Source organism: Euleptes europaea, chromosome 9 (genome assembly GCF_029931775.1).
Source record: "Euleptes europaea isolate rEulEur1 chromosome 9, rEulEur1.hap1, whole genome shotgun sequence".
In the NCBI taxonomy this organism is placed as follows: domain Eukaryota; kingdom Metazoa; phylum Chordata; class Lepidosauria; order Squamata; family Sphaerodactylidae; genus Euleptes; species Euleptes europaea.
The window spans coordinates 42,135,186-42,161,322 of NC_079320.1; the positions used below are offsets into that span (position 1 = coordinate 42,135,186).

At 42.0% G+C, this 26,137-nt stretch overlaps 1 protein-coding gene across 3 annotated transcripts in view; it reads right to left on the minus strand.

Annotated features, from left to right (window-relative positions):
* ZNF827 (zinc finger protein 827) overlaps window positions 1-26,137 on the minus strand; it is a 120,784-nt gene that overhangs the window by 82,574 nt on the left and 12,073 nt on the right. For all 3 annotated transcript variants that reach the window (XM_056855486.1, XM_056855485.1, XM_056855484.1), the window contains exon 2: window positions 5,268-6,281. In XM_056855486.1, the coding sequence (XP_056711464.1) occupies window positions 5,268-6,281 (1,014 nt within the window). The remainder of the gene's footprint in view (window positions 1-5,267; window positions 6,282-26,137) is intronic.

The window sequence follows — 26,137 nt, forward strand, 5'->3', positions numbered from 1 at the left end:
TGAGCTTTTCACTCTGATCCGTTCCTCTAGTACGAAAGAGGGAGCCGGCTGCCGAGGTCTTCAGTCTGTCACCGGCTTTCGTCCCACCGTCTTTCCCTATTTTGGTGGTTGTTTAAAAACGGTTTTCATATTTGTGCTTGTACTATTTTATTGTCACAACTTATGCGAGGTGAGCATTGGGCAGAATATGTTAAGGAGGAAAGCGGTTTGCAAGCCCCTTTCTTCTGTTGCAGGGAATCCCAATAAGGGATTTCGGGGAGAGGCACAGCAGTAAGGCAAGCCAGTGCAGGGGCAGCCAGAAGGCCTCTCCCTAGGTGGCCGTGGGATTTACCTAGTGGCCCACGCCCTGGTATATTCCGGTTAAAGCCATCCCTGGTGACTCCAGCGGGACCGCTGGAGTAGGCTACATCAGTCCGCATTGGGGTTGGCAGATGTTGGGGATCCTGCCCAAATGCTGTGCCATGCTTGCAGCTGTTATTGTAATAAATAATTTGTGGCCATTTTTCTTCCACATAAAATTTTCTTCTTCTAGTTCAGAATGCTGCGTGGTTTTGTTATATTTTGTCAATAAAGGGTCAACAGCAAGTTTCTCCTCTGACCTAGCCATGTACTGGCAACCAGGCCTCACTCCTTTAGACTATATAACTTGTAGGAACATTCCCTCCAAAGTTCAGACAGTACCTAAAAGCTTAAGGCAGACTAACATTACTGTTATCTTTATGTACTGCTGCCCACTAGTCTCTAAAAAGAGTTATGGATATTAGAAAGTTCACTGTATTGCATCCAACATATAAGAGGCCAGCACTGCATATACTTAAAGAGCATTCCTCTTGTCTAAACTACAGAGCTATAATTTATAAGAGCAATAAAAGTCCCCCCCCCCCCAACGGCTTTAAAGCACGAACAAAGCTTATTTCAAAGGGTTATTGATAATAATGGTAATGTTAACAATAGTAACAGGAACTTGTATCTTCTTGGTACAAGGAGCCTTCTGCTGATATAGGAGGCTCTTGCACGGGAGGAAGATGCCACTGTTAGCCCAGCAGAATGGCAGAAAAGAATATGATTAGGATTTTTCAAGTTTCACGCCTATTTCCCTAGTTATACTTTTCAAACTCAGATCTACATGAATATCTATTACAAATACAGGGCTGAATTAGGGTTGCCAACTCCAGGTTGGGAAATTCCTGGAGATCTGGGGGTGGAGCCTGAGGCAGGTTGGTGTTTGGGGCCTTAGTGGGGTACAATGCCATATACCCCACCCTCCAAAGCAACCATTTTATCCAGGGGAACTGATCACTGTAGTCTGGAGATGAGCTGTAATTCTGGGGTATCACCAAGTCCCACCTGGAGGCTGGCATCTCAATTCCAAAGCAGCCATTTTCTCCAGGGGTACTGATCTCTGTTGCTTGGAGATCAATTATAATTCCGGGAGATCTCCATGTACCACCTGAAGATTGGCAACCCTGGGCTGAACCCAGCTAGCTTTTTCATTCAGAGATTTCCCTTCCTTATTACAGTCCCTGTCCTGCATAGCCTTTGTCCACACAGGTCCCCATGATCCCCAGCAAAGCCTTTTTAGTGGGCAATAGGGACCCCTCATTCCTTTTTCACCAGCTGAAAAGCTGATTGGATCCCATCCATAGCAATCAAAGTAGGATTGGAACACTAGTAATATTAATCATTTCTTTAAAAATCTTTGGACCTCATATTACTTGAGGAAAAAATATACAGGCTGCATACACTTGGGAAGAAACTAGAAGAAAAGAACTGTGCACACACACCTGAACACATGCAGGTATCCAGACATGATCTAGAACCTCGAAAACAGAGGATCCAGGAATGTCATAAGAACATAAGAAAGGCCCTGCTGGATCAGACCAAGGCCCATCAAGTTCACACAGTGGCCAACCAGGTGCCTCTAGGAAGCCACAAACAAGACGACTGCAGCAGCACCATCCTGCCTGTGTTCCACAGCACCTAATATAATAGGCATGCTCCATAAGTTTCATGCTCATGGGACCTTTGAATACATGGAAATCACAGGCATGACCAATAGGTACAATCCCAAACCTGCTTCGCATTCATTTATTTGTACCAGAAGATTGCCTTAACAAGGCTGAAGTCAACCAAATCCTCAGCAATTGAGCATGTGCTCTGTTATCACTGGGACATAAGCAGATATTCCATTCTCAAAAGGCAGAAGACACCAATAGTTCTGAGACTTAAAAACTCTGAAAACAGACTGGAGTGTCACTAGATGGCAAAGGGGATGTCACACCTTTTTGGAATCCAGAGATTTTCAACCAGGCTGGAAGGCAGTTAAAGTGGGTGCCTTTAGTAGGGAAGTATCTCAACTGCCGAGGAGCCAACATTCAGATGTTAAAAGGGGATTAGCTGACTGGGTTACCAAATGGACTGGATAGTTGGATTTCCCCAGATTCTAGGTATGCAACCCAGAGCCCACAGAGTATTGGATAGTCCAGATTCTTAGCTTTCATTATAAAAATTGGTGCTTGTAGTTCTACAGACACAAGGGAAAATGTATAGGCAGTATTCTGTCCAATCATTAAATAAGAAGGAAGGCTGTTCCTGTTTTCCAGGGTACAGGTGAACATCTAGCTAGCTAGCTCATTATCATCCTACCCTTCCTCCAAAAACATCAGGGTAGTGTTCTCCCTTCATTCTCCCTTCCCCTTGTATCCTCACAACAACCGTGTGAGACAGTTTTGATTGAGGGACAGTGACTGGGCCAGAGACATCCAGGGAGCTTCCTTGGCAGAGAGGGTATTTGAACGTGGGTCTCCCAGATCATAGTCTAGCACTTTTAACTACTCCACGGCACTGGCTCTCAGTGACCTCAATATATGTAAGGGGTCATATTCAATTTCATATTTCCCCCCAACTGCACAGCTGATGAATGATAGAGAAACAATCAGGATTTAAACAGCCCTCCTTATCAAATATAACAACAGTTCTTTGCTTTCTAAAATCAACTTGGCTAAGATGTTAGCTGGGGTCAGCATAGTAGCACATGTGATGTGACTAACAATCCTTCAGATGTGTAATATATTCAAAAATTAAGTTCTCAAGGTGTTAACAGTTGTAATGAAAATGCATTCTGCACATACCTTGTGGAGCCGTACCCATTATTAGTACTTCAAATATTCCAAGTAAGATTTATTTTTGAAGGTGGGACCAACTGCAGTGGGGGGAGGGTCCTTGACATTTAAAAGTCTATAACTAGAACAACATTATGCAGCTCAGATTAAACATTTCCTCCCAGGATTCCATAACGTGCTGTATGCCCCAAATACCCTCTTTCCACAATACTCATTCATGCTTTAATAATTTGGTGTCTTCCACAAAAATGGCTCCCGTTGAAATTAATAGCAATTACTTCCAAACAGGTGGGGGGTACAGGATTGCACCTAAATTGTATACCTGCTGACTATGAGGCCATCCCATTTTTTTTTTTCAACCAAGAGTAGCCTCTACAAGATTAGGGAGAATGCTTTGGTTTAGCAGTGATGGGATAAAATTACGCCAGGTTTGATTCAGGATGGGGTCTGCAATTATGGGTATCACTAGGAAATGTTCAGGAAAAAAAGTTCTCCCTCCTATCCCAGAGCTCTAAATTCATTTGCAATCTCTTGTCATTCAAGGAGCCCCAAAATTCTTCCTTCTTGACCCTTCCAATCAGCTTGACTAGCAGCTGTAGGGGGATTCCCCCTCCCCACTCCCATACCAGGGACTCTGGGAAATGTAGTTTTTCCAGGGTGCCTGTTATGGTGTCAGCTGTGTACTAGACACCAATAACAGAGGAGGAAAAACTGGCAAAAGAGGTATTTGAAATTGCCACAGCAGCAACACCCATTTTTAATACAGAGATGACTTGGGAGAATAAAAAGAGCTCCATGTTCTTCTTGGAACATCTACTTTCGCATTATATTAACTATGTAGTGATGGGGCAGAAAGAGCAGCTACATCAGAACACAGCAGTCTGCCACAGTCTTCCTCAACACACTTTGCTGTGTTCTCAGAGAGGAAAGAAAGATTGGACAGATAAAAGAAGCACCCATTTTCCAGTATGAACAACTGCTCAAGTAAGAAGGTCATGCCACGGTACCTTTCCCAACCTGTTGTCGTCCGTGCCAGGAGCTTCTTTTTTAAAAGCTGATAGAAAAGTTGATTGAAAATTAGCAAACAGTTTGCATAATATGCAAATTAGACGCCCTGGCTTTGAAGACCTGGGTTATAGCAATGGAGCTATACAATCAGAAGTCTCAAGAAACCTACATAGTCCATTGTTGTTGCATATTATCAGACACCCTCTGTATGAATCCACTTATCTTGGATGAATGGCCTATCCAGATACAGTACTCCTCAGTGGAACACCCAGAAGGAAAGTGCTAAGATCTAGTTACTACACATTAACAGTGGCCCCATAGTTCTGCTGTTGGTGCCAGCAGTTCTTATCCCACACTCCATTGCTAAGGCCCAACCAGTCATGCTTAGAGTATAAAGGGAAAGTACACCCTGAAGTTGCTAGCAATACCGACCACTTTATTGTTTTGAGGATCTCAGTTGAAAAGAGGGTATATTTTGATTTGAAGAAGTGCAAGGAAGAACGATAAGAAGTAATATCTGTATGGGGTGGGAGAACAAGCACAGAGTTAGAGAGGAACAAAGCAGCTAAGAGTTTATGGGAAATAGTGACAGAGGCACAGAGGGGGGATGATAGAAGAAGGAAAAGGGTGCCTGGACAGGAAGCAGGTGGATATCCAGGCCCTGTCCTGGGCTAACTGGAAGGTGGCTGTTGGCTGTGAATTCTAAAAGATGTGTACACCTTTATACAGAATCATTATAAAAAATATGACTGTCAGCATAATATCTTCAATTAGGGCACATGTTCCACAGAGTGAATTTACAGCAACAGCAGCACGACTAAGATGTATCCCATTCCAAAATTCAAAGGAAAAAAGAAACACTCATTCAATAATATTGCAAGCTTCCCTTCAAGTACTCTCCCCCATTAAGAAATTCTTATATGGATCTATTCCAAACCTCATGTGGAGAATCTGTTCAGAATACAGAAAGAATCAAACTGATAACTGGTTTGCTTTCAAACACAAGAAGTTCTGATCAATCTCATACAGCATTTTAAAAGCCAATTTCTGCTTAATTCCTTTTTCTTAATAAATGGACAGAAACACTTTGAAGATAAGTAAAACAATCACAATCTATAGCAAAATGGTAACTCGTACCTGGATTGGTATTTTTAGAAGCCCTTCCTTTAGGGGCCGGGAGTAACAATAATTCCAAAGACTGTGGTGGAGTTACTTTCTCTTGCTTCATGTCTGAAAGCTGCAGGGGATCGTCCGCAACCAGTGACTTTTTCTTCTCCGCCAACAGACTGCCTGCAGCTCTTGCAGCGACCTCCTTGAGTAGGGCTGCTGAAGAAGTCATTGAGGCGAGAGAAAGGAAAGAACTAGCTGGCGGTGGGTGGTCCTGCCCAGGAGTCATGCTTCTTTCACTAACTTTCTTTGATAGCGCGGCTAAGGTGGAGCTTGCAGACTGTGAACTAAACGGTGAAGAAAAGGATTCAAACCTTATAGGTTCTTCAGTCCGGGAAAGCGACTTGTCCTGAAGGACGGCATTGGCTGCTGCTTTCAATTTTAGAATAGCTGAATCCGGAGACAAACCGCAAGAGGATGTTGAGTTGGGCAACCACTTGCCTTGATTCCATATAAAGCGGTTATTATTTCCACCGTACTGGTCATTTTGTTCCTGTTTTTCAGCAAGCTTTCTAGCAAGGACACTTAGCTGCTGAGCATGATGAGTAGGTGAAGAAAAGGAGATATTTGAGGCAAGATTTACAGGGGACTCAACCCTGCCGTTAACTGAGACACTAGTGTCTAGCTTGAGAGAACCAGCCTCCAGCAGACGTCTCAGGTTACTACTAAGTGGCTTATTGGGGCCAGGAGTGTCATCTTCACAAACAGAAGACACACCGGGAGATAGGTGTTCTTTATTCTGTAGTACGTCCCTTATAGCCTCATTCTCAACAGCTGCCAGCTCCAGTGTGTTGCTGCTAGGAGTTGCACTCCCCAAGGAAGTGTCTGGAGATGTGGATTGTTCTTGGATCCTATCCTCAAAGGATAATTTGAAGTTCTCCTGAACTTCTCCATAGGATGCTTCTGATGGGGTTTCTGAAGAGTTCCCAAACCAGTGCTCTTCCTCACTAAGTTCACCTTCTGCTTCTTCTTGTCTAGTACCATCTAAGGAGAACAAAAAGAATGTCTGTATTTCAAATTCTACCCAAGTTATTTATTTGTGATATTTATATATCACACACACATATTCAGTTGTAAATATTTTCCTATTATTTTGACACCTTTTCCCTCCCCAATGAAAATGTAACTTAAATATACGTAATGGGCATGTGCCAATGCATCGTAGTTAAGTTACTAATAATCAGATTCTAAACAAGTCTTAGTCAGGCATATCTTTAGAAAAGATTTACAAGCCTACACCAAGACAAGAATTTCAGGTCAGAAGAACTGCAAATTTGAACACAAAAAATGCTTATGTTTTAGGGTTTTGATGTAACCATGTATGCATTTATTGCATAGGTTTGCAATACTTGATACCAGCAGCTAACCATGTACTTAGAGATGTTATTTAAAACAAAAAGGAAAAATTAAGTGACATTCTACCAGAGGTACAGCCTTCTAAACCCATTAGCTTCAATGGAATTAGAATGATGTAACTGCTTACATACATAAACCTACATGATTCACTAACGACACATTTTTATTAAGGCCATTCATAGTAAAATAATTGACTTGTACCAAGACCTTTCAGGTCCCCTTCCAATCTCATCCCCTTGCATTCTTCAAATACTGGGAGACCACACTCAATGGCTGTGCAAGGGATTGCTTCCAAGAAAACATGTGAAAGTGTTTTATGCACACACCTGAGCCTTTAGCAATTTTAAGAAGCAGTAATCCTACATTATGCTATCTATAACATAGTGATATTTCTGGGTATTTGAAGTATATTCTCTAGACAATAATGCATCAAGAGCTCCCCTGTAAAATAAAAAAGCCACACTTTTTGAACAGAAGTAGAAATGCTCTTTCATAACACTGAATTCTAAAGGAAGAAGTTAAAATGACGAGCAGTTCCAGTAGAACTGTAGTTTTTCAACTGAAGACTGTTTGCTTCCTTTACCACATTTTCTCATCACTGGCAGTTCTAACATATCTCCTCTCTCCTGAGATCTGACTGGCAGTGTTTAAAGGGCAGTGACCCTGGATTGCTCTTGCTCACAATGGGCATTGAGATACAGACATAACCAAAACAGCTTTTGTGCACCAGACTAGCCATTCCAAATGTAGTCAAGAACAACAGCAAGGTTAACATTAAATGGATAGTATATCTTCCTCCTGCTATCATTATTAGTGCAACTGCATTTTAAAAAATAAATGTGCCAGCAAGTAAAAAGAGTTAAAGAAATACCATGCTGAAATACCAAAGTATTTAGAAAAAATCTAATCACATAGATGTTTGGATTATACAGGAAGCACTTTGACTAAACAAACGAATTGACTAGTGATGTCAACAGAACTTCCAATTACTTGGAGAAAGGCACAGACAGATATTATACCTTGAATTGTTATCTAATTGCATCAAGCTCACAAAATATTACACAATTGCTGAATTAGTGTATAAACAGTGAAACTCCTCACTAATATTATTCTGAGTGTGGGTTTTTTTTTTCCAAATAACAAATAAAATGATGAGCATGCCTATTCATACATCTGCCTGTGTAATATACATGACATATTGTGAGGGAAGGAACTTTGTTTTCAAAAAAGCACTCTAAATTTGTGCAACTATTGAATATTTGTCCTAAAATAAAACTTCCTTATAAAGTGTTTGTTTTCCTTGGTTAGTCAAAGCTTACTTTCAAAAACTGATTACCACTTAGAAACATGCTGCATAATCGCTACGCAGCCTGATTCTATGGACAGCAAGCCATGCCTAAACTAACTGAAATCAAACGGGTTGTCCTCAGCTCTGAAAGAGCTTGCAACCAGGAATGGAGAAAAATATAATTTAAAGCCCATCTATGCTACTTTTACATGAGAGCAAAGCATTTCAACAATAAAATAGTATCAATATAGAAAATAAAACAATAAAAACACAATGCAAAATATTTAAATCCCCAGAACAAAAACTAAGCAAAACCGCAAATCATTCAACTGCCCTAAAAGGAATATATTGATTTCTTTCCAGAAATTGGTTAAAGATGTTGCTTTCTGAACATCTTCCTGAATAACGGTGCAATCCTAAGCAAAGTTACACCTTCTAAACCCATTGACTTCAATGGACTCAGAAAAGTGTAATTGTGCTTAGGATTGCACCCTAGGTTAGCTACCATCACAGTAAATGTATTGCTTCTGGTTGCCATCATCCTCACCTGCTGCAGTGACAACACAGTATGCCAGGCCAACTGTTGCACTGATTTTAGGGTTGCCAGGTCCCCCCGGTCACCAGCGGGGCATGGGGGGTAGGGGTGCAAGATCCAGGGTGGGAAACTCCTGGAGATTTGGAGATGGAACCTGGGGAGGACAGGGACCTCAGTGCTATAGAACCACCCTCCAAAGTAACCATTTTCTCTAGGGGAACTGATCTCTGTAGTCTGGAAATCAGCTGTAATTCCAGGGGATTCCCAAATCCCACCTGGATTTGCTACCTGATTTTAATTGGTGCATGGGCTCATACAGAGAGAGTTATGTGGGCCCCACACAACAAAGGGCTTTAAAAGAAGCACCTTGAAGTGTACTCTGAAGCGAACTAGTAAATCAATGTAACCGGTTCAAAACAGGATCACACCTCCCAGTTTCTTACAGGGGGTGTCCAACTGCATTCTGCACCGAAATTTCCAATCTGTCTCCAATGGAATCCCTACAACCTGTTTTGTTTAAAGTGCAAAGCCGGGCCCAAGAGCACCTCAATGGTTTTTACCTGATCTGATAACAAAATCCCATCTATCAAAGGCAGATCCACCTCATGTAGACCACAAGTGTTCCCATCAACATGACCGCATTCTTACAGGATTCAATTTAACTTTGTTGTCTCCTCTATTTGACCACAGATTCTAGGCACTTGTTAAGAATAGAGATACCTGTTCCTGGATGCTTAATGAAATAAAGGACTCAATGACATCACTGTATTAATAAAAGTCAATTCCAAACAGATAGTCTCACTCAGTGGCTTTCTACACAACAATGGCGATAACACTGAGCCTTGGTGTACTTCACCCAACAGGGTCCAGGGAGCTGACACAGTTTCTTCAAAGACAAACCTTTGAGTCCTACAGCACATAAAGTAAGAAAACCACTGGCGAGCACTCCCTGAGACTCCTATGAGATGTTTTAATCAATCCAAAAGAAAAGGGTATTTTACTACATAAAAGCCAACAAGATCAATAAGAAGACATGCCCCTCATGAGCCTCATCACCAAAGCTATCTGTGACCCATGGCAGATGAGGCCAGATGGAAAAGAATCAAGGAAAGATGCATCATCTGAGAATAAGTAATTTGATTTGTCCACAATAGTTTGAGAAGTTTTCTGCAGTAACAATCCTATGCACATTTACTTGACAGCAAATCCTATTGAATTTCTGAATAAATATGCATAGAATTGACCTGCAAGAAAGCTGTGCATGGAACCACTTCAGTTTTACTCCTGGTTTTTGTGAAATCTCTTTTTCCCTAGGGCAAAGTCAAAGCAAACACTGTGATTTCTCAAACGTTCTTACTTGAAAATGAGGCACCTTCTTTTGACTTCTTTCACTGCCCCCCTCTGTTATGCTTCTACTGAGTATAATACTGGGCTCTTTTTTCCCCAGGCTCACATGATGTCTCCACACAAATACATGATTACATTCAATGGCATGCTTCCTGATAAAGTAGTCAGATAGTTTGGGAATGTGAGAACCTGAGGTACCTAGAACACTATAAGAAATGCAGACATGTTGGAAATATGGCTGCCTTCCCTCTCCCATCCAGCTATTTAGACAAAGGGCAAAGTGAATGAACCTTGGATTACTTATCATGAAGGTTCCTTCTGCTCTGAGGTAAGGAGGGCATCTTGCAACATATTTGCGGCAGAGAGCAAAAGGAGAGAACAAAGTGAGTTTCCTAAAGTAAAAATGAAACTAATTTGCAGCAGAGAGCTGCTTTGCAGCTGGCTCTCCTTGTGCTAGGCAGGAAACGAACTGAGGAGTGGGCGATTCCAGCCCAGGAGACAGGAAGATGAAATTTCATCCTGCCTCCCTGAGCAACCAGTGGGAATCACCCAATGTTGCAAGATGCCCTCCTTACCTCAGAGCGAGAATGGCTTCATTTGCCTTCTCTGATATCAGCACTTCCACAACAAGATTCCCAATTCATTGTGACTACAACATCATGGAAGAAGAAGGAAGAACTAAAAAATAGTACCGAAGCAACAGACCAGGGATGTGAGTTTGCAAAGTAGTGTGAAAATGTTATGCCTTAATACAAAGGTCCTTTCCTGTGGAAAAACATTAAGGCCAAGGTTACCGTTATTTCTTCCTAGCATTTAAATAAATGAATGATATATGCTAATTTGACCCCTGGCTTCATAAAAATCGTTACTAATATGATGCTGCTGTTGCAATGCATACGGTGATAACTTAAAACAGATGAGGAGCACAAGAAATGTATTTTTTCTTCAAGTTAAATCTTCAGCTCAGTCAAATGCATGGCTTGGCTCAGTCAGATTCAGTGACTGCAACTCCAAACGGATTTGTTTAATGGTATTTCAGGTGCCTCCACAAGTCAACACTTTTTTATAGCAGTAGGAATGTTGTGAAAGGAAGTCATTAAAAAACGGCTGAAGCTTCTCTCACTGTACTAGCATTTTCTTACCACCTATGATTTCAGGTTGTCTCTAGCTCTAAGTGGGATTTGGGAGCACTCTATAGCCAATAGATTTGAGGGGACCACAGGAAGTAAGACTTCTGTAGTGCATAAAGACTTGGCAAAAAGGTGTTGTGTATGATGGCCCACATATCTCACCTTGAGAACCACAGTCACATGGACAACAGCATAATGTGGAAACAGAAACATTTTTGTATGCTTACCAAAAAAAAGCAAAACTGACAAAAATAGATGGTTAAACTTTGTCTTGAAAGTCTACTTTAACTGATAGCTCTCTGTTTAATCCATTCTAGGGCCTCTAATCAGTTTTACTGCCTGACCCTAACCTGCCCTTGTCCTGTAATCAGCTTCTCCAACACCCACCTTGTCTCCCAAGAGAAAGAAAGAGGCTCCTCCTCATCAAAATTGTATTGAAAGCCTTGGTGGGCACTTAGAGCCAGCACAAGAGTGCTTCAGCCTGCTAATAATTTTGAACAATGAAGACTACAATGCTTTTTTATTTTTTTTAAAGGCTACACAGATTAAAACATCAATGCACTTTGATGCAAGCAACAATTTTTAGTGCAGCTACTCATTTAAACCTGCCAGGGTCGCCAAGGCAACCAGATTGCAGTCTCTCTTCCAGGGGAGAAAGAGGGTGCAGAGAGGAGTGACTTGTACGAAGAGTGCACAAGAATGTGCCATCACACATAAACCATTTTCTGTACATTTGAAGAGTTAACTGTGCAGGATCCACGAAAGGCATATTAATACCCAGCTGAAAAAGAAGATGAAGAAGACTACAATTTGTTTTAAAGTACTTGGGAAAACATATTTCAAAGGTAAATTGGCTTGCTAGCTTGAGCCAGCTGCTCTGCAGATACCATCAGGTGTGTCCATTTGCTGCTTGTGGCACAATGATCAAATTGCAAAGGAACACAAGAAGCTCTCTTATCCTGAGCAATACTATTCATTCATCGAGACTAGTATTGTCTACTGGGACTGGCAATGGTTTTCCAAGACCTAATGCCTGAGATATTTTACCAGGAAATGCCAGGGACTGAACCTGAGAACTTGTGTGTGCAAAAATTCTACCACTGACCTCCTCAAAGTCAAGCGATCTCCTTCCCCTTAATATGTCTGCAAAACTGGGGGAGGGCAAGAAAAGTAACTATTGGTTACATTTGGGCAGCAAGGTATGTGGTGACGGAGAAGAGCAGGCTAAGAGTAAGGTTGATCGGACAAGTACCATCTGTTCACTCTTCAACTGGAGTTACCAGGATTGCTTTTTCAACAGACCATCAAGTCTAAATGTTTTGTCCATAGGAAAACATACAGGATTGGAAGAGGAAGCAGACCCGGCTTATATAACCAAGACTGACTGGATGAATCTGGGAGAGTTAATTTGTTCCAGTGTTTACTTGGTGAAGAATCAGCCTGGACGTGGTGAACAGACAGCAAACGTTGCTGTGATCTTTTGCAAAACCATCACCCAATCTAGTGTTTTGTCAGAGTGACCACAACTGAATAGAAGCACATATATTTGTGCCAACTTTGTGGTGATGATGACAGCGAAGTACACTTTTTATTTATTTAGTCCATATATTGGTCACCATTCAACTGAAGGCCCTCAAGGTGGTTTACAACATTTATCACCAAATACAATCTTTTTAAAAAAAATCAATAAAACCATATCAAAAAATTCCCACAAGCAGTTCTAGAAGTGCCAGTAGGTTATTTACTTCTCCCTGTTTCAGCACCGTGCCTATTAATCCAACTCAAAAACCTTCTGGAAAAGGTTAGTCTTAAGAACCATACAGAAGACCTTCAGAGAAGTAGCCATTGTCCCACTGAGTACATCTTCATCAGCGGGTTTTGTCGTTCCTATGCTCAGGGAGGCAGGATCCAAAAAACCTTTGCTTCCTGTCACATGTGCTAGGACTGCCCTCTGATATCCAGTTCTCTTCCTGCCTTAGAGGGAGAAGCAGCATTTGTGATTAGCTCTGTAGCAAACCTTCTTTCCTAGCCTTTGCACTTCAATAATTATTCCTGTCTAACTTTATTTCTGTGTTTTTTCTTAGTCCTAATCTTGGTCTGTGTGCACCCAGCAGCTTTTTCCTCTTGTATCTACTGTTTTCCCTTGTCTTTGCCTCTGTCTCCCCCTCCCCTCCCCCCTCCTCCATTTACAATACGTCTGAGAGTGAAGATAGGGCTTCAGAGGAATTAATGTCAGGAGACGAGGAGCAAGTTGAAGGACTCCTTCCCGCACAACAACTTTTTGCCAATACCTGGGACTCCCTTCACCAAGACACTTGAGTGCAGAAGATTATTCACGAGGGATACAGCCTAGAACTACGCAAATCCCCCCCAAACCGCTTCTTTCTCTCCCCCTCCTCTTCCAAACCGAACAAGATAGCCCGCAATCAAGCAGCCATAGACCACCTGCTTCAAATCAGGGCAATCGAACCAGTCCCCCAGACAGATCGGTGCGCCAGGGTATACTCCATTTTCTTTACCGTTCTGAAGAGAAACGGAGATTGGCGCGCAATCCTAAATCTAAAGCACGTCAACAAATTTATTCTGCTCAAACATTTCAGGATGGAGACACTCAGGTCCATCATAGAGGCACTCCGTCCCCAAGCGTTTGACGTCGATAGACCTGACCGAAGCACATTTACACATCCCCATCTATCCCGAGCACCGAAAATTTATCCGCTTTGCGTACAATCTCGATTACTATCAGTTTCGGGCCCTCCCGTTTGGTCTCTCATCGGCCGTGAGGGTCTTTACCAAGGTCCTGGTGACGTTGGTGGCTCACCTGAGAGAGGTAGGGATCCACGTCATCCCATATTTAGACAATATCCTGGTGAGCGCTCCTTCAGAACAACTGTCCTTACAGCACATGGAGACCGTCCTCCGGGCTCTAGAACTCCACAGGGTTTCCTAGTAAACCGGATCAAGAGCACCCTCTCTCCGTCCCAGTTCATCCATCACCTGGGGGTGTTCATAGACAAGAACCAGAATGCAGTCTTCCTTCCGCCAGACAAGATTTTCCTCCATTGTCAAGTTGACAAGGACAGGGATTCTTTCCAAATCCTCCGGCCTGTCATCCTTAGTCAGACTGCAGGGGAAAATGGTAGCATGCATAGGGATTGTGCCATGGTCTCGCCTCCACATGAGGGACCTGCAATGGTTTCTCAAGCCATTTCAACTGCAGATAACTCAAAAGAGGAACCCACGCCTCACCGTCCCGAGACAAGTGAAGGACAGCTTAAGGTGGTAGACCAAGTCCCACAACCTAGCCAAGGGCCAGAACTATCTCCCGATCTCCACGATCCAGATTTTCACCGATGCCAGCTTGGAAGGCTGGGGGGCGATTCTGCAATAACAAGTAGCACAGGGTCGTTGGACACCGGAAGAGAGTCACCTCCACATAAATCGGCTGGAGATACGGGCAATCCGGAAAGCCTTGATAGAGTTTCAGCCAAGAATCGAGAACAGCCACGTCCTTCTGAGAACGGTCAATGTCTCAGCAAAAGCTTACATAAACAAGCAAGGCGGGTCTCGTTCCTCCTCCCTTCACGCAGAAGCCATAACAATTCTGAATTGGGCAGAGGCTCACTTGGCGTCCATCAGGGCAGAGCACATAAAAGGAGTACTAAACGAGCACACAGATTGGCTCAGCCGACAGCATGTGGACGAGGGGGAGTGTCCTTGGAGAGACCTTCCTTCAAATAATGGAGAAATTCGGAAGACCCATCATGGACCTCTTCGCAACAGGTGAAAATCACCAGCTCCCAAGGTTCCTGTCAAGATTTATGCATCCAAGGGCAGAGGGAATAGACGCACTGTTGTCCCCGTAGCCACGGGGTCTCTTTTATGCATTTCCACCTCTACCAGTGATCTCCAAAGCTCTACGAAAAATCAAACAAGAGAGGGCCCTGGTCATCTTCATAGCCCCTCGATGGCCCTGACGACCTTGGTTCGCGACACTGAGAGAGCTATCGATCCAGGAGCCATGGACCCTACTCCAGTCCAGGACCTTCTCCAACAGGGCCCCTTAGTACTCTCAGATTCAGCCTGGTTAAAGCTGACCACCTGGTTCTTGAAAGGTCAAGGTTGCTAGAGACGGGCTATACCTCAGAGGTCGTCGACACCATGTTGGAAGCTGGGAAACAATCCACCAGACACATATACGATTTTTCCTGGAAGGCCTTCGCTAGATGGTGCGGGAGAAAACATACTGATCCAGTGACCATTTCCACTGGCAACTTGCTTGACTTTCTCCAGGAGGGATTAGCTCAAGGGCTGAAGGCATCTACTCTCAAACGACAGGTGACGGCGATCGCGACGGTTGTTCCCCAACTGGAAGGCTACCCAACGTCAAGGCATCCCCACATAGTCACTTGTTTGAAAGGAGCCTCGGCCATCTCTCCTCCGACAAGTCATATATTTCTGACTTGGAGACTTCACGTGGTACTCCAGGCTCTGACTCGACACCCATTTGAACCCTTACAGGAGGCTTCCCTGGGTCACCTTAGGATGAAAGTTCTCTTCCTCACAGCTATTACATCAGCTAGAACGGTGTCGGAACTGGCGGCTTTGTCATCTAGAAAAAGCCTCTGCGTCTTCCACGCGGATAAAGTAGTACTACGTCCAGATCCGGCCTTTATCCCGAAGGTAAATTCTAAGTTCCATAGACAACAGGAACTCCATCTTCCATTCTTTTGCCCTCACCCTTCTCATCCAAAGGAGAAGAACTGGCACGCTCTGGACGTGAAAAGAGCTTTACGCATCTTTTTGAGAAGGACGGAACCTTTCCGGCACTCGGAGTCTTTATTCGTTTCTATTTCATCAGCCAATAAAGGTTGCAAAATGTCAAAGGCAGCTAACAGCAAGTGCATCAAACAGTGTATCCAGTTGTGCTATCAACTTAGCAACATACCAGTGCCATTAGGAATTACCGCTCACTCAGTCCGCAGAGCCGCTACTTCAGCAGCATTTGATGGCCGTGCATCCGTGGAAGAAATCTGTAAGGCTGCGACCTGGTCGAGCCCTTCTAAGTTCATAAGACACTACAAGATAAATGCCTGTTTTTCATCTGACGTGGCATTCAGCAGGAGAGTCCTCCAGAATGTTGTATCAAATGATCAATGAAGACTCCCTCCCAGTGAACGTCAGCTTTTGAAGATCCCGCTGATGAAGATGTACTCCAAACTCAGTGTGAGAACAGAACCTTGGCTTACCTGTGAAGGTTCCTTCTACAATGAGGGAGGAGTACATTGGATCAAGATGAAGAATGTCAATTGTCCAGATAAAGCTAAATTAATTTTTTTTTAAAAATGGGAAAACAATACGTTATATATAGGAATAATAAATAAGGGGAAATAGAATAAAGTATTTTCAGGTTCTACTTGTTACTAATTCTTGGTTTTAAGCTATGTTTTTTGCAGTGGCTGCTCCTTGTTCTTTTGGGTGCACATCTGTCTTTCTGTTTTTAAAAATTCTGCTATGGAAGTCCTTGAACTGGATATCAGAGGGCGGTCCTAGCACATGTGACAGGAAGCAAAGGTTTTTTGGATCCTGCCTCCCTGAGCATAGGAAAGACAAAACCCACTGATGAAGATGTACTCCTCCCTCAGTGTAGAAGGAACCTTCACAGGTAACCCAAGGTTCCGTTCCCAGACCAGACTTAGTCCCCATCTTTTTCTTCATCACCACAGCATCTGGGCTAAAGCTGTCAGCAAAGTTTTTTTAATTGTGGCAGTCTTCTGCAACTGAATCCTCAAGATGACTACTTGAAGACATAAGGCATCTTGCTTGCAAGACCATTCACAGATAGAATTATTCATATTCACACCAATCTGGGCCACTCCTCAACAAATGAATCATAAATCATTATTAGAATATGGTCGAGTCACAATTGCAAGGCTGAGTTTGCATTTGCTGGAATATGAAAAAGTGGACAAGCTGCCTCATCCATTACTCATCTTGGCTTACTACTCATTGCTGGAAAGAATGTGTGTGACCGGTTAAGCCCTGAAGTTGTTTAAAGGTTTTTTGAAGGACTTCTTCTGACCACCTTGAAGGAAGCTGTCCTGAAACCTTGCCTCAAGATTGAGTCCCTGAGTTTCACCAACTAACCAGAGATAAAAAAAAGCCATGGTTTCATGTTACATCTGAACTGAACCTTTAAATAAGAAATCAATTACAAGCTATTTCATAGGATGACCAAAAAAGTCATCCAACAAACAGAGGCAAACTAACTGCTTATTCATCTGCAAGCAAAACTTTTCTGTTTGGTATATACTATTTGCCAAGTCAACAGAACCAAATTTTCCATAGTCAACCTTCTAAAACTGATAGATTGTCAATTATCTCCTTCCCTGAATTTTATTTGTCTTCTGGAGATGGTTTTTAGCTTACATTATCAATACCTATTACAAGAACACATTGCCAAAACAATTGTTTTAAATTACAAAGACTGCTGTAAATTACCGGGACAGCCTCAAAAGGATTATAACTGGCATATTAAAAAAAGGATTATAAAAATAAATCTATACCCATGAATTAGAAAGGTTATACATGAGAATTTCTTTTCTGTTACCAACAGAATACTGTGGTTTTCTACTTAAGTGAGTGACTGAGAGGGTAATTCTATTGCCCTGGTATGGTAGACAACTGCTACACCAGGGTTAATATTAGCATAGTAACTGTAAATCTGTGAACTAGAAGCACAGTCAACATCAGAGGACATACATTCGATTTAGTTTTCTCTGGGAACAAAACGCATGGCCTGGTAATGGGAGGATTTTCCACACTTCCCTTGTGATGGACCGACCATTACCTGGTGAGGTTTAGACTCCTAGACACTCAGAACCTCTGCAAGGGTGAGAGATCAAATAGTCTGCTCCAGAAGACTGACAGATCCAGATGGTTTCCTGACAGCTGTTGGAGATTTCCAGTTAGCAATGTTGGTGCTCCTGTCACAGCCCTGGTCAATCTGAAATATAGAGATTATTTGGGCTGTGGATGTGATCTCTCTGGAATGCCCTCTTCTCTCCTGTATACTCCTTGGTATATTGAGGAGCTTGGAGCAATGAAGTGGTTGGACAGATGGCTGGAGCGCAAGTGGAGGAAAACTTAAGTTGAATGCAGCTGAACACAGGTGAGAGCACACCTAGCTTGCCCTGATTTATGACTTTCACTGGGACAGTGACATGGCATGTGCATCCCTGTAGATTCTCCTGGTGACGTTTGATACCCCTGGTGACTTCTTGGTGACGTTTGATACCATCAGCCATGGTATACTTCTAGAGAGGATGGCTGAATTGGGACTACAGTTCTTTGGTGGTTGTGGAAGGAGGAGGAGGAGGAAGATCAAACTGGCTTACAATTAACTTCTCTTCTCCTCCCCACAACAGACACCTTGTGAAGTAAGTGGGGCTGAGAGAGCTCTAAGAGACTAGTACAAGGTCACCCACCTGGCTTCATGTGTAGGAGTGGGGAAACCAACCCAGTTCACCAGATTAGCATCCGCTGCTCATGTGGAAGAGTCAAACCCGGTTCTCCAGATTAGAGTCCACCGCTCCTAACCACCACATCACGCTTGACTGTTCAATTCTAGAAGGTGGTACTTGGGGAGTACTGCTTGGCCCCGTGGCATTTATGCTATGGGGTCCTGTAGGGTTACATTTTGTCCATTTAACATCTACACAAATCCACTAAGAGAACATCAGAGGACCTGGAGCAAGGCGCAACCAATATGCAATTGAGACGAGACTAAGATGCTATTGGTCAGTGATGAATCTGCTTCAGGACTTCAGCATATCCTGAAGGAGGCTGCACTCCCCCTGAAGCAACAGATACATAGCTTGGGTTTACTGCTGAATCCTGGCCTACGATTGGAGGCTCTGATCGTCTGTGGCACACAGGGCCTTTTATCAACTGTGACTGATACCATCTATGGCCCTTGATTGAAAAGTGTGATCTGTCCATGGTGGTCCACACTCTAATTACATCCAGGTTAGATTACTGTAATGCACTCTGTGTCTTTGAAAATGGCCCAGAAAATTCAGGTGGTCTACAATGCCGCAGCCAGGCTGCTGTTGAAGATGAGAATCCAGGATCAAATCACTCCGGATTTGAAATATCTGCTCTGGTTGGCCATTTATTTCTGAGCATAATTCTAAATACTGTTTCTTACCCTTAAAGCCCTACATGGCTTAGGGCCTACCCAGCTTATGGAATGCACTTCCTCCTAAAGATCACCTGGCACCTACATTGCTTTTATAGGCACCAGGCGAAAACATTCCTGTACAGTCTTCTAATTAAAGGAATGATCTTTTAACACCACTTCATAGTATGATTTTTAAGTCAGAAAACTGTTATTGAAGCTGCACACTTATCTTTTTTTCAGGTTTTTAAAATTCCGTTATTTTAATTAATAACTTTTTAATGTTCTATATTTTTATTACGTTTTGCTTTGTAAGCTGCTTCTGGCAAATGCCCTTGACAGGTGGTATAATTTTTTGCCCAAATAGCTAATAAATAACACAGCAAAACCTATGGATGCTTCCAGTGTCTCCTCAAAACTCTGTCATTCATTAAGTTGCACACCACAATGCTATGAATGGAAGGAACCAACCAATACACGGTGGTCACCAAACAACCACTTTGAGTCCATATGGAAAAAAATTTAAATAAACAACCTTATGATGTCACCCACCCAGGACATAACCCTCTCTGCACCCAATCAGGAAGTCATAAGCCACTGTGCCTCCATGTGTGTGTGACACCGAAGGCAGAAGGCCCACCTGAAGAACTAAAAGGGAACAAGTTCCTCTGTGGGAACCCTGTAACCACAAAGACCATTTCCATCATGCCTATAAGGTTTCCAAGAACGCAGGCATCATTAATCTGTCCTTTATTTTTATTTTGCTCTCCTTCTGTATTGGGTGTTTATTGTTTGTGCAAAGTGTTCCATCACTTCTGTGCTCCTAGTACTCTAGACAGGGAAAAAGTAACACTGCACCACGCATCTTGATATATAAGAACTCTCTCAATACATATGATTCTCTTGCTAGCTTTTATATACACTTATATACTTTATGACTGGCTGCAGAAATCCCATCTTCCACTGTGACATAGGGGAGCCTGGAGGTGGGAATTCTCCATGGACTTTAACGGGAGTGTTTTAACTTGCAGCAGGTTTTGCGGATGTAATACTACAGTGGCATCATGGAGAAGACAAGGACCTACCCTTAAACAAGCCTACAATTCCATCTACCTTCCACACTTGTTCCCCAACCATCCTCTAAACTCCAACCATTTTTCCCTCTTCCACTGCCATGCCACAAAGGAAGCAGTATGCAGATGAAGAATTGTGTAAGCAGTTTTAGGAATAATCACATCCAGCTCAGCTGGCATAACTCAGGTTCTCTGAGATGTGAGGCCTTGCCTCCATCAATACAGACTAGCTACAGGAAGCCTATAAACAAATGGCATATCAATCAGCCTCTACAAAAGAACAACCATAAAGCAGCCAAATGCCAGAGATCTCTTTGCCATATGCAAAATCTTATGCAGATGAGGCCCCCACTTCACAGTAAAAGAGGTTCTCCCCCCCCCCCAGGAAAACAGCTAGATGCCATCTATTAAATTTACACATTTTGGTTTTAGTTCTAGGATTATGTCCTTTAAGCTTTATATCTGCTTCATGGCTGGACCGTAAAGTTGGAGCACACTGTATCTGGATTTGATGACCTGACAACTTGAACTAAAAGAATATTGATCTTTCACTAAAAGGAATGTATCCTCTTAGATTTTTGTCAGATGAGATGTATGATAGCTTCCTGTTGTTATGAAGTGGGCAAAATTTTCAGTAGCATTTTTTTTTTAGTAAAAAAGTATGAAATGGTAAAAACAGTAGTTATGCTGCAAACATCACCTTCCATGCAGCCCTTTTCGTTATCAGCTTCAATTTGGCACCATGGTATAGTTTTTATATTACAATACATTCTTATGAAATTCGCAGAGCATCCTTTTATGCGATTGATGTAACTACGGTTGCTACTGAGGAACTATTTATGGCTCCCTGATGTTTGAGCCAAAGGCATCACACCTTGCAACAGCCTACATCAAAAGTATAATGTCTGGTTGTGATCTGCAATCTCAGGACAACTGAATTGCCCATCTTTAAATAGTGCCCTCCCACAGAACTTTTTTGGCAATTTAAATTAAAAATGCTTTACTATGCTTCTGAAGGGAAAAAAACCCTGAACGTCAAGGTTCTGTTAATCTTAAAGCCTGCCTCTAGGTGTACACATTAACTGGACAAAGGAGTCAACATAGTTTGGAGTACAGAGGCAGTCGATTTTTAAAGATCAGAAAATATTAAAAATATGAACATTATTAATATTTTAATATAAGGCCATCAATTCCGTTCATCTCTGATAATGTATTTTGAAGAAGTTTCTAGTCTTCCTGGCTGTCACACACGTAACTAACATATGTGTAATTTAAAATATCATAACTTTCATTTTTAAAAAGGCAAACCTGTGTTGTCAGTTTCCTTTCTGGCTTAGACATCAAATAGAGGCAAAAGTAAGAAAGGAAGCTCCTAGCAGTCAAGTGTAGTTTCTGCATTCCATATAATTCCCAGTCCCTTCCCACCACCATCCCTGCATCATCTTCTATCCTACCTTTAAACTTTTCCCCTGTGAGTTTCATCCTTCCTTTTCCCATTGTTGAAAAAAACGAACAAAACACATTTCAAATTCTGCAAAGATGCTCCTTCTTCACAATGCAACAAAGCAAGGCTTATTAATTGTGACTATAATTTGCAAAACTTTCTTCATGTTACAGAATCTGGATTTTAAAAAAAATAGGACACAATTCTAAACCCTTTGGCCTTAATCCAGTGGAGTCAAGAGTGCCTACAAGCCAAAAGGTCTCCTGGCTATTTCCTCTTCTGCAAACCACAAAGCAATTTTTAAACCCAGGGAAATATAAAAATGGATTTTGGGGTTTTGGCAAAGGATTGGCAGAACAGGAAGTAGCTAGAAAAATCTGTTATAGGCACACATCTGGCAGGCATAAGTCTGTGGGTCACTCCTCTTTCCCCTTCCTCAGCTTCAGTGGGTCTCAAATTATAAGACGGATTCTGATTATGGGTAAATCATCGAACTAGTGGGCAATAAATGTAGAAGATATTGTGCCACACAGAGGCGTTGTTTTTATATCTGGGAACACTCTTGATAAGGAGGTCTTGAACTATGGTAACATTCTTCTTGCTGGAAATCTGGTGTGAGCTTCTGTACTATCCACTGGTCCAGTAACGAAAACAAAATTCAATTTTAAATAAAAAGTATGTTAATTTGATTTATATCCTGCTCCATCTTAAACACTATGAGTAGCCTACATAATACAACTTGGTTGCCACAGGAAGAGGGGGGACTCATCACAAGGGGAAAATCTCAGTTCAAGCCGCTCCACAATCCTGAATTATGCTTCCTGCACTTACGTCAGGGGTCAGAACGAAAAAGGTGATTTCACATATCATATGTGCTGGCAGCATTCAAGCATAAACAGGTGACATCAGAACAGCAGATCTAACAAAGGTGATTTATTGTGGCTTTTAGTTGGTTGGTGCCTAGTTTTGTGATGAGCTGTAGTGCCCACTGCTATATTTAGTAAGCATTGTGCACCTGATTGACCATTTACAATGCTTATGTGAACTCTCTCTCCTGTTCTCTCAATGTACTTTTAAAGATGGCAGTGTTCCCAAGGGTTCAAGGAAAGGGTTTTCGGCTGTCTTCCTACCTTTCGTTTACTGTCCTAGAAATGTCACAGGAATCTAGCTTTTAATCCTTTGTATGCTTCGACCACAAATCACCCAGTATTACTAATACTGCTAAAAAAAAAAGGCATGATGATACAACATTGAAAGGGAAGCTTCAAAAGATATTTGTTTTGTTGTGCTGTGTTTTCCTCACCAAAGACAGCTGCTTTCAGCCCCTGAGAGGATTGCTTGGGGTTAACAAGCAGAGTCAAACAAGAGAGGATTAGGAAACTACCAGTACGTCTAGGCTAATGCACTAAAACAGAATACTCCATGTGGAAAAGGCATTGCTCACTCTTAGACAAGTCCTTTCAAGGCACTGCCCCAGCTTATGACCCACAACAGGGTCAAAGGTCAGATAATCAATGTACAGGGGCTGAAGAAAAGACCTTCCTCAAGCTATTTTTCATGAATTAAGGGGGCAATGTGGAAAAATTTGAGAGTCTAGCAGTGTGTCCAAACCCTAACACAGAAGAGCCCGCGACCAATTTTTCTGCTAACAAAAAATAAAGAATGGATGACACAAAAGATCAGGCCCTGCACAACTTGTGATCCACAAAGCTGAACCCAGCCAACCATCCACACATTATAACCTGCCAGATACTTGATAATCTCAGTTTTCTGCAGCCCCTCAAGGCAACAAAAAGCAAATTTATTGAAAATGTAATGCTGCAGGGTCCATAGTTAGGTTGGCAAAATATGCATGCTACCGTTTCAAATGGTAAAAAAATAAATGATGGGCAGTGATGTAGAAAATATTATCTGTGCACCATCCCTTCTAAACACTCCTCAAATAAGACTACCCTCCCAAATATATAAATAAGAAACCCTTTTATTAAAAAAAAAAAAAAAAGACTACACAGAGGACTCTTACAAGCAGATGAAGTACTTTCACAGAGCCTGGAAGCTAAAAGGGGCATAAAGTTTTCCAGCGAGTCACAAGCAAAGAACAAAATGGCATGATACTAGGAGGCCCCGTAGGGCAAGCGAGCAGAATAATCACTGGATAAACCTAATATGTATTTGGAGATCAGACAGATTGCAGCAAGAAAACCAAACCCTACCTTACATCCCTTCCCTAGAGAAAATGTTCTTTGTTCCTTGTCATCAGCAGATTTAAATCCATCGCATATAACTGCTAAATACAAAAACTGGAATTCACATCTTAGGGCATGATCCCATTACACTTTGCTCTTCAGAATCTACTAATTGTGCTCTGAGTGGCATGTTTGGTGACTGTGAGTTTTCAGGACCACACCTCCTACCCTCTGCAATGAATTGCATGCTGAGGTGCACAGCATCTCCCCATTATATGCATTTAGAAGACCAGACAAGAGTATTTTTTTTAATTATTAAGGGGTTTTTTTGTGGTAACATCTTCCTGAGTATCAAAGGTAGTGTATTTGTGTTTGATGAGGTCTGAGCTGTTGTTCAGAATTTTGAAATTGTATGACCCACAACAAAGTCCAGGCACTCCTGAGATCTGGGGACCACATATTCCATATGGTTTATTCAGGCTCAGAGCACATTTGAGTTTAAGTTAAACAAGGTGAATATTGGTGCAAATATAATGCCGAACCTGGTGAAGAGCAGAAGGAAAGATTTGTGTACAGGACCACAATCTACAGTCTGCTCTCAATCCCTTAAAGCATTGGTGAGCATTCCATCAGCACAGAGTCCACTTTCAGGAACTCCAGGATTTGAACCAGGAACCTCACAGACTGAGGGCAGGATTCAAGCTAAAGAGCTATCTAGGATTCTGTAGTTGAGACTAAGAGCCACCATCAGGCATAAAAAGAAATACAGATACATACGTAACATTAGCTTGCATGGGTGGCATGTATATGAATTCTTTGAATTCTACAGATCCTCGTTTTGAGGTTATCTGATCAACACAGCAGGTGCATTCTGATTGCCCTATCTCCAGTTCTGGTGCTATCAATGAACAGCAAACACCTTGGGTTGGAAAATACCCACTCCAGATCTACATTTAGGACCAAACACAGCCTTAGTGTGACATCTACACCTGCTCAGATGTATGAGATTTGAAGATGAAATTAGGTGGCTTTCCTGTCAGATTCCAGTTCAGTTTGGCATCATTCAGGCATTATAACAAATCATAGTTTTTTTTTCCCCACATGTGAATGAAAGTGGTCTGCGTGTTACTGAAAATCCATACTTGTAGAGAAGAATGAAAATCACAATCTGTAGTTCAGAGATACCAACAATCTATGGTTTGCCATGAAAAAAAGAAGTCATTCATTAGCTGGCTGTGGGCAAGGCAAAATGGTGCACCCAAGCTTCAGGATATCCCTGGGTTTCCCATTACATTTCACTCCTGCCTTTGTATAGGGCCAAACAATCAAAAGGTGAGAAAAACTAGGCCTACAGCATGCTTAAGGCATTGGACAACAGGATCATAACACATCAAAACTAAAACAACTTTCCCATCAGTGACAGACAACACAGAGAGAATGGGGCTATCAGCCTTTCATTAGCAACGGTTATGCTCTAAAAGCAACAAGCTTTAAAGTTTATTTTAATTTAGGAAACTGTTATGTGGTAGCAAAATTTCATTCAAAAATATAGTGTAAAGAATGCCAAAATTCACCAACGCAAGACTCTTCAGTTTACATCCCAGTCATGTACTCTGTTCTGGCATTGTACAATCTAATTTGCAATTACAGAATGAAAATTTAAGTTTACCTTAAAGGGGGGGGGACAGGGTTGCATGCTATTTTCTTATAATATATTACAATACACCCTCATGAAGTATTTTGCACAATTAAGAGATAAATTATATGATTTAAAGTATTACACTTGACACACGAGGCAGAGAGAAGTCAGCAGGCTGGAAACCAGAGACAACATCATTATTTACAAAATCAGTGAACACTTTGACATCACATGACTTTGTGAAGCCTCATGCTAGAAACCCTTTTGCCTTCCAAAAGTCCTCTTTCGTAGGTCATGCTCTCATTATCTAGTTCTGGGATCTGTTTTGATTCAATTATAGAAAATTGCTAATAGTTCGTTCAGAACTGACCAACCCTTCTTAATCCTTCTGTTTTATATCTTTCCTTAATCCCTCTGCCCACTACTGCCTTTGACATGTTGGGGAGGGAATCGCTTTTACAAATTGGGTGATGATTTTGTCATTCATTAAAGAGGATACATTCTGTTCTCTGTTTCCCTGGACACCGTTGCTCCTCTTGGTGGGCTTGTTTATAGAGTCTGCACTTGAACTTTACCTCAATTTGCATCCCCACTATGTCCCAAATGTCATTTAAAGGAAATGGCGGATCTAAATGGCTGTTCAAAAACCAAACGGCATTGTAT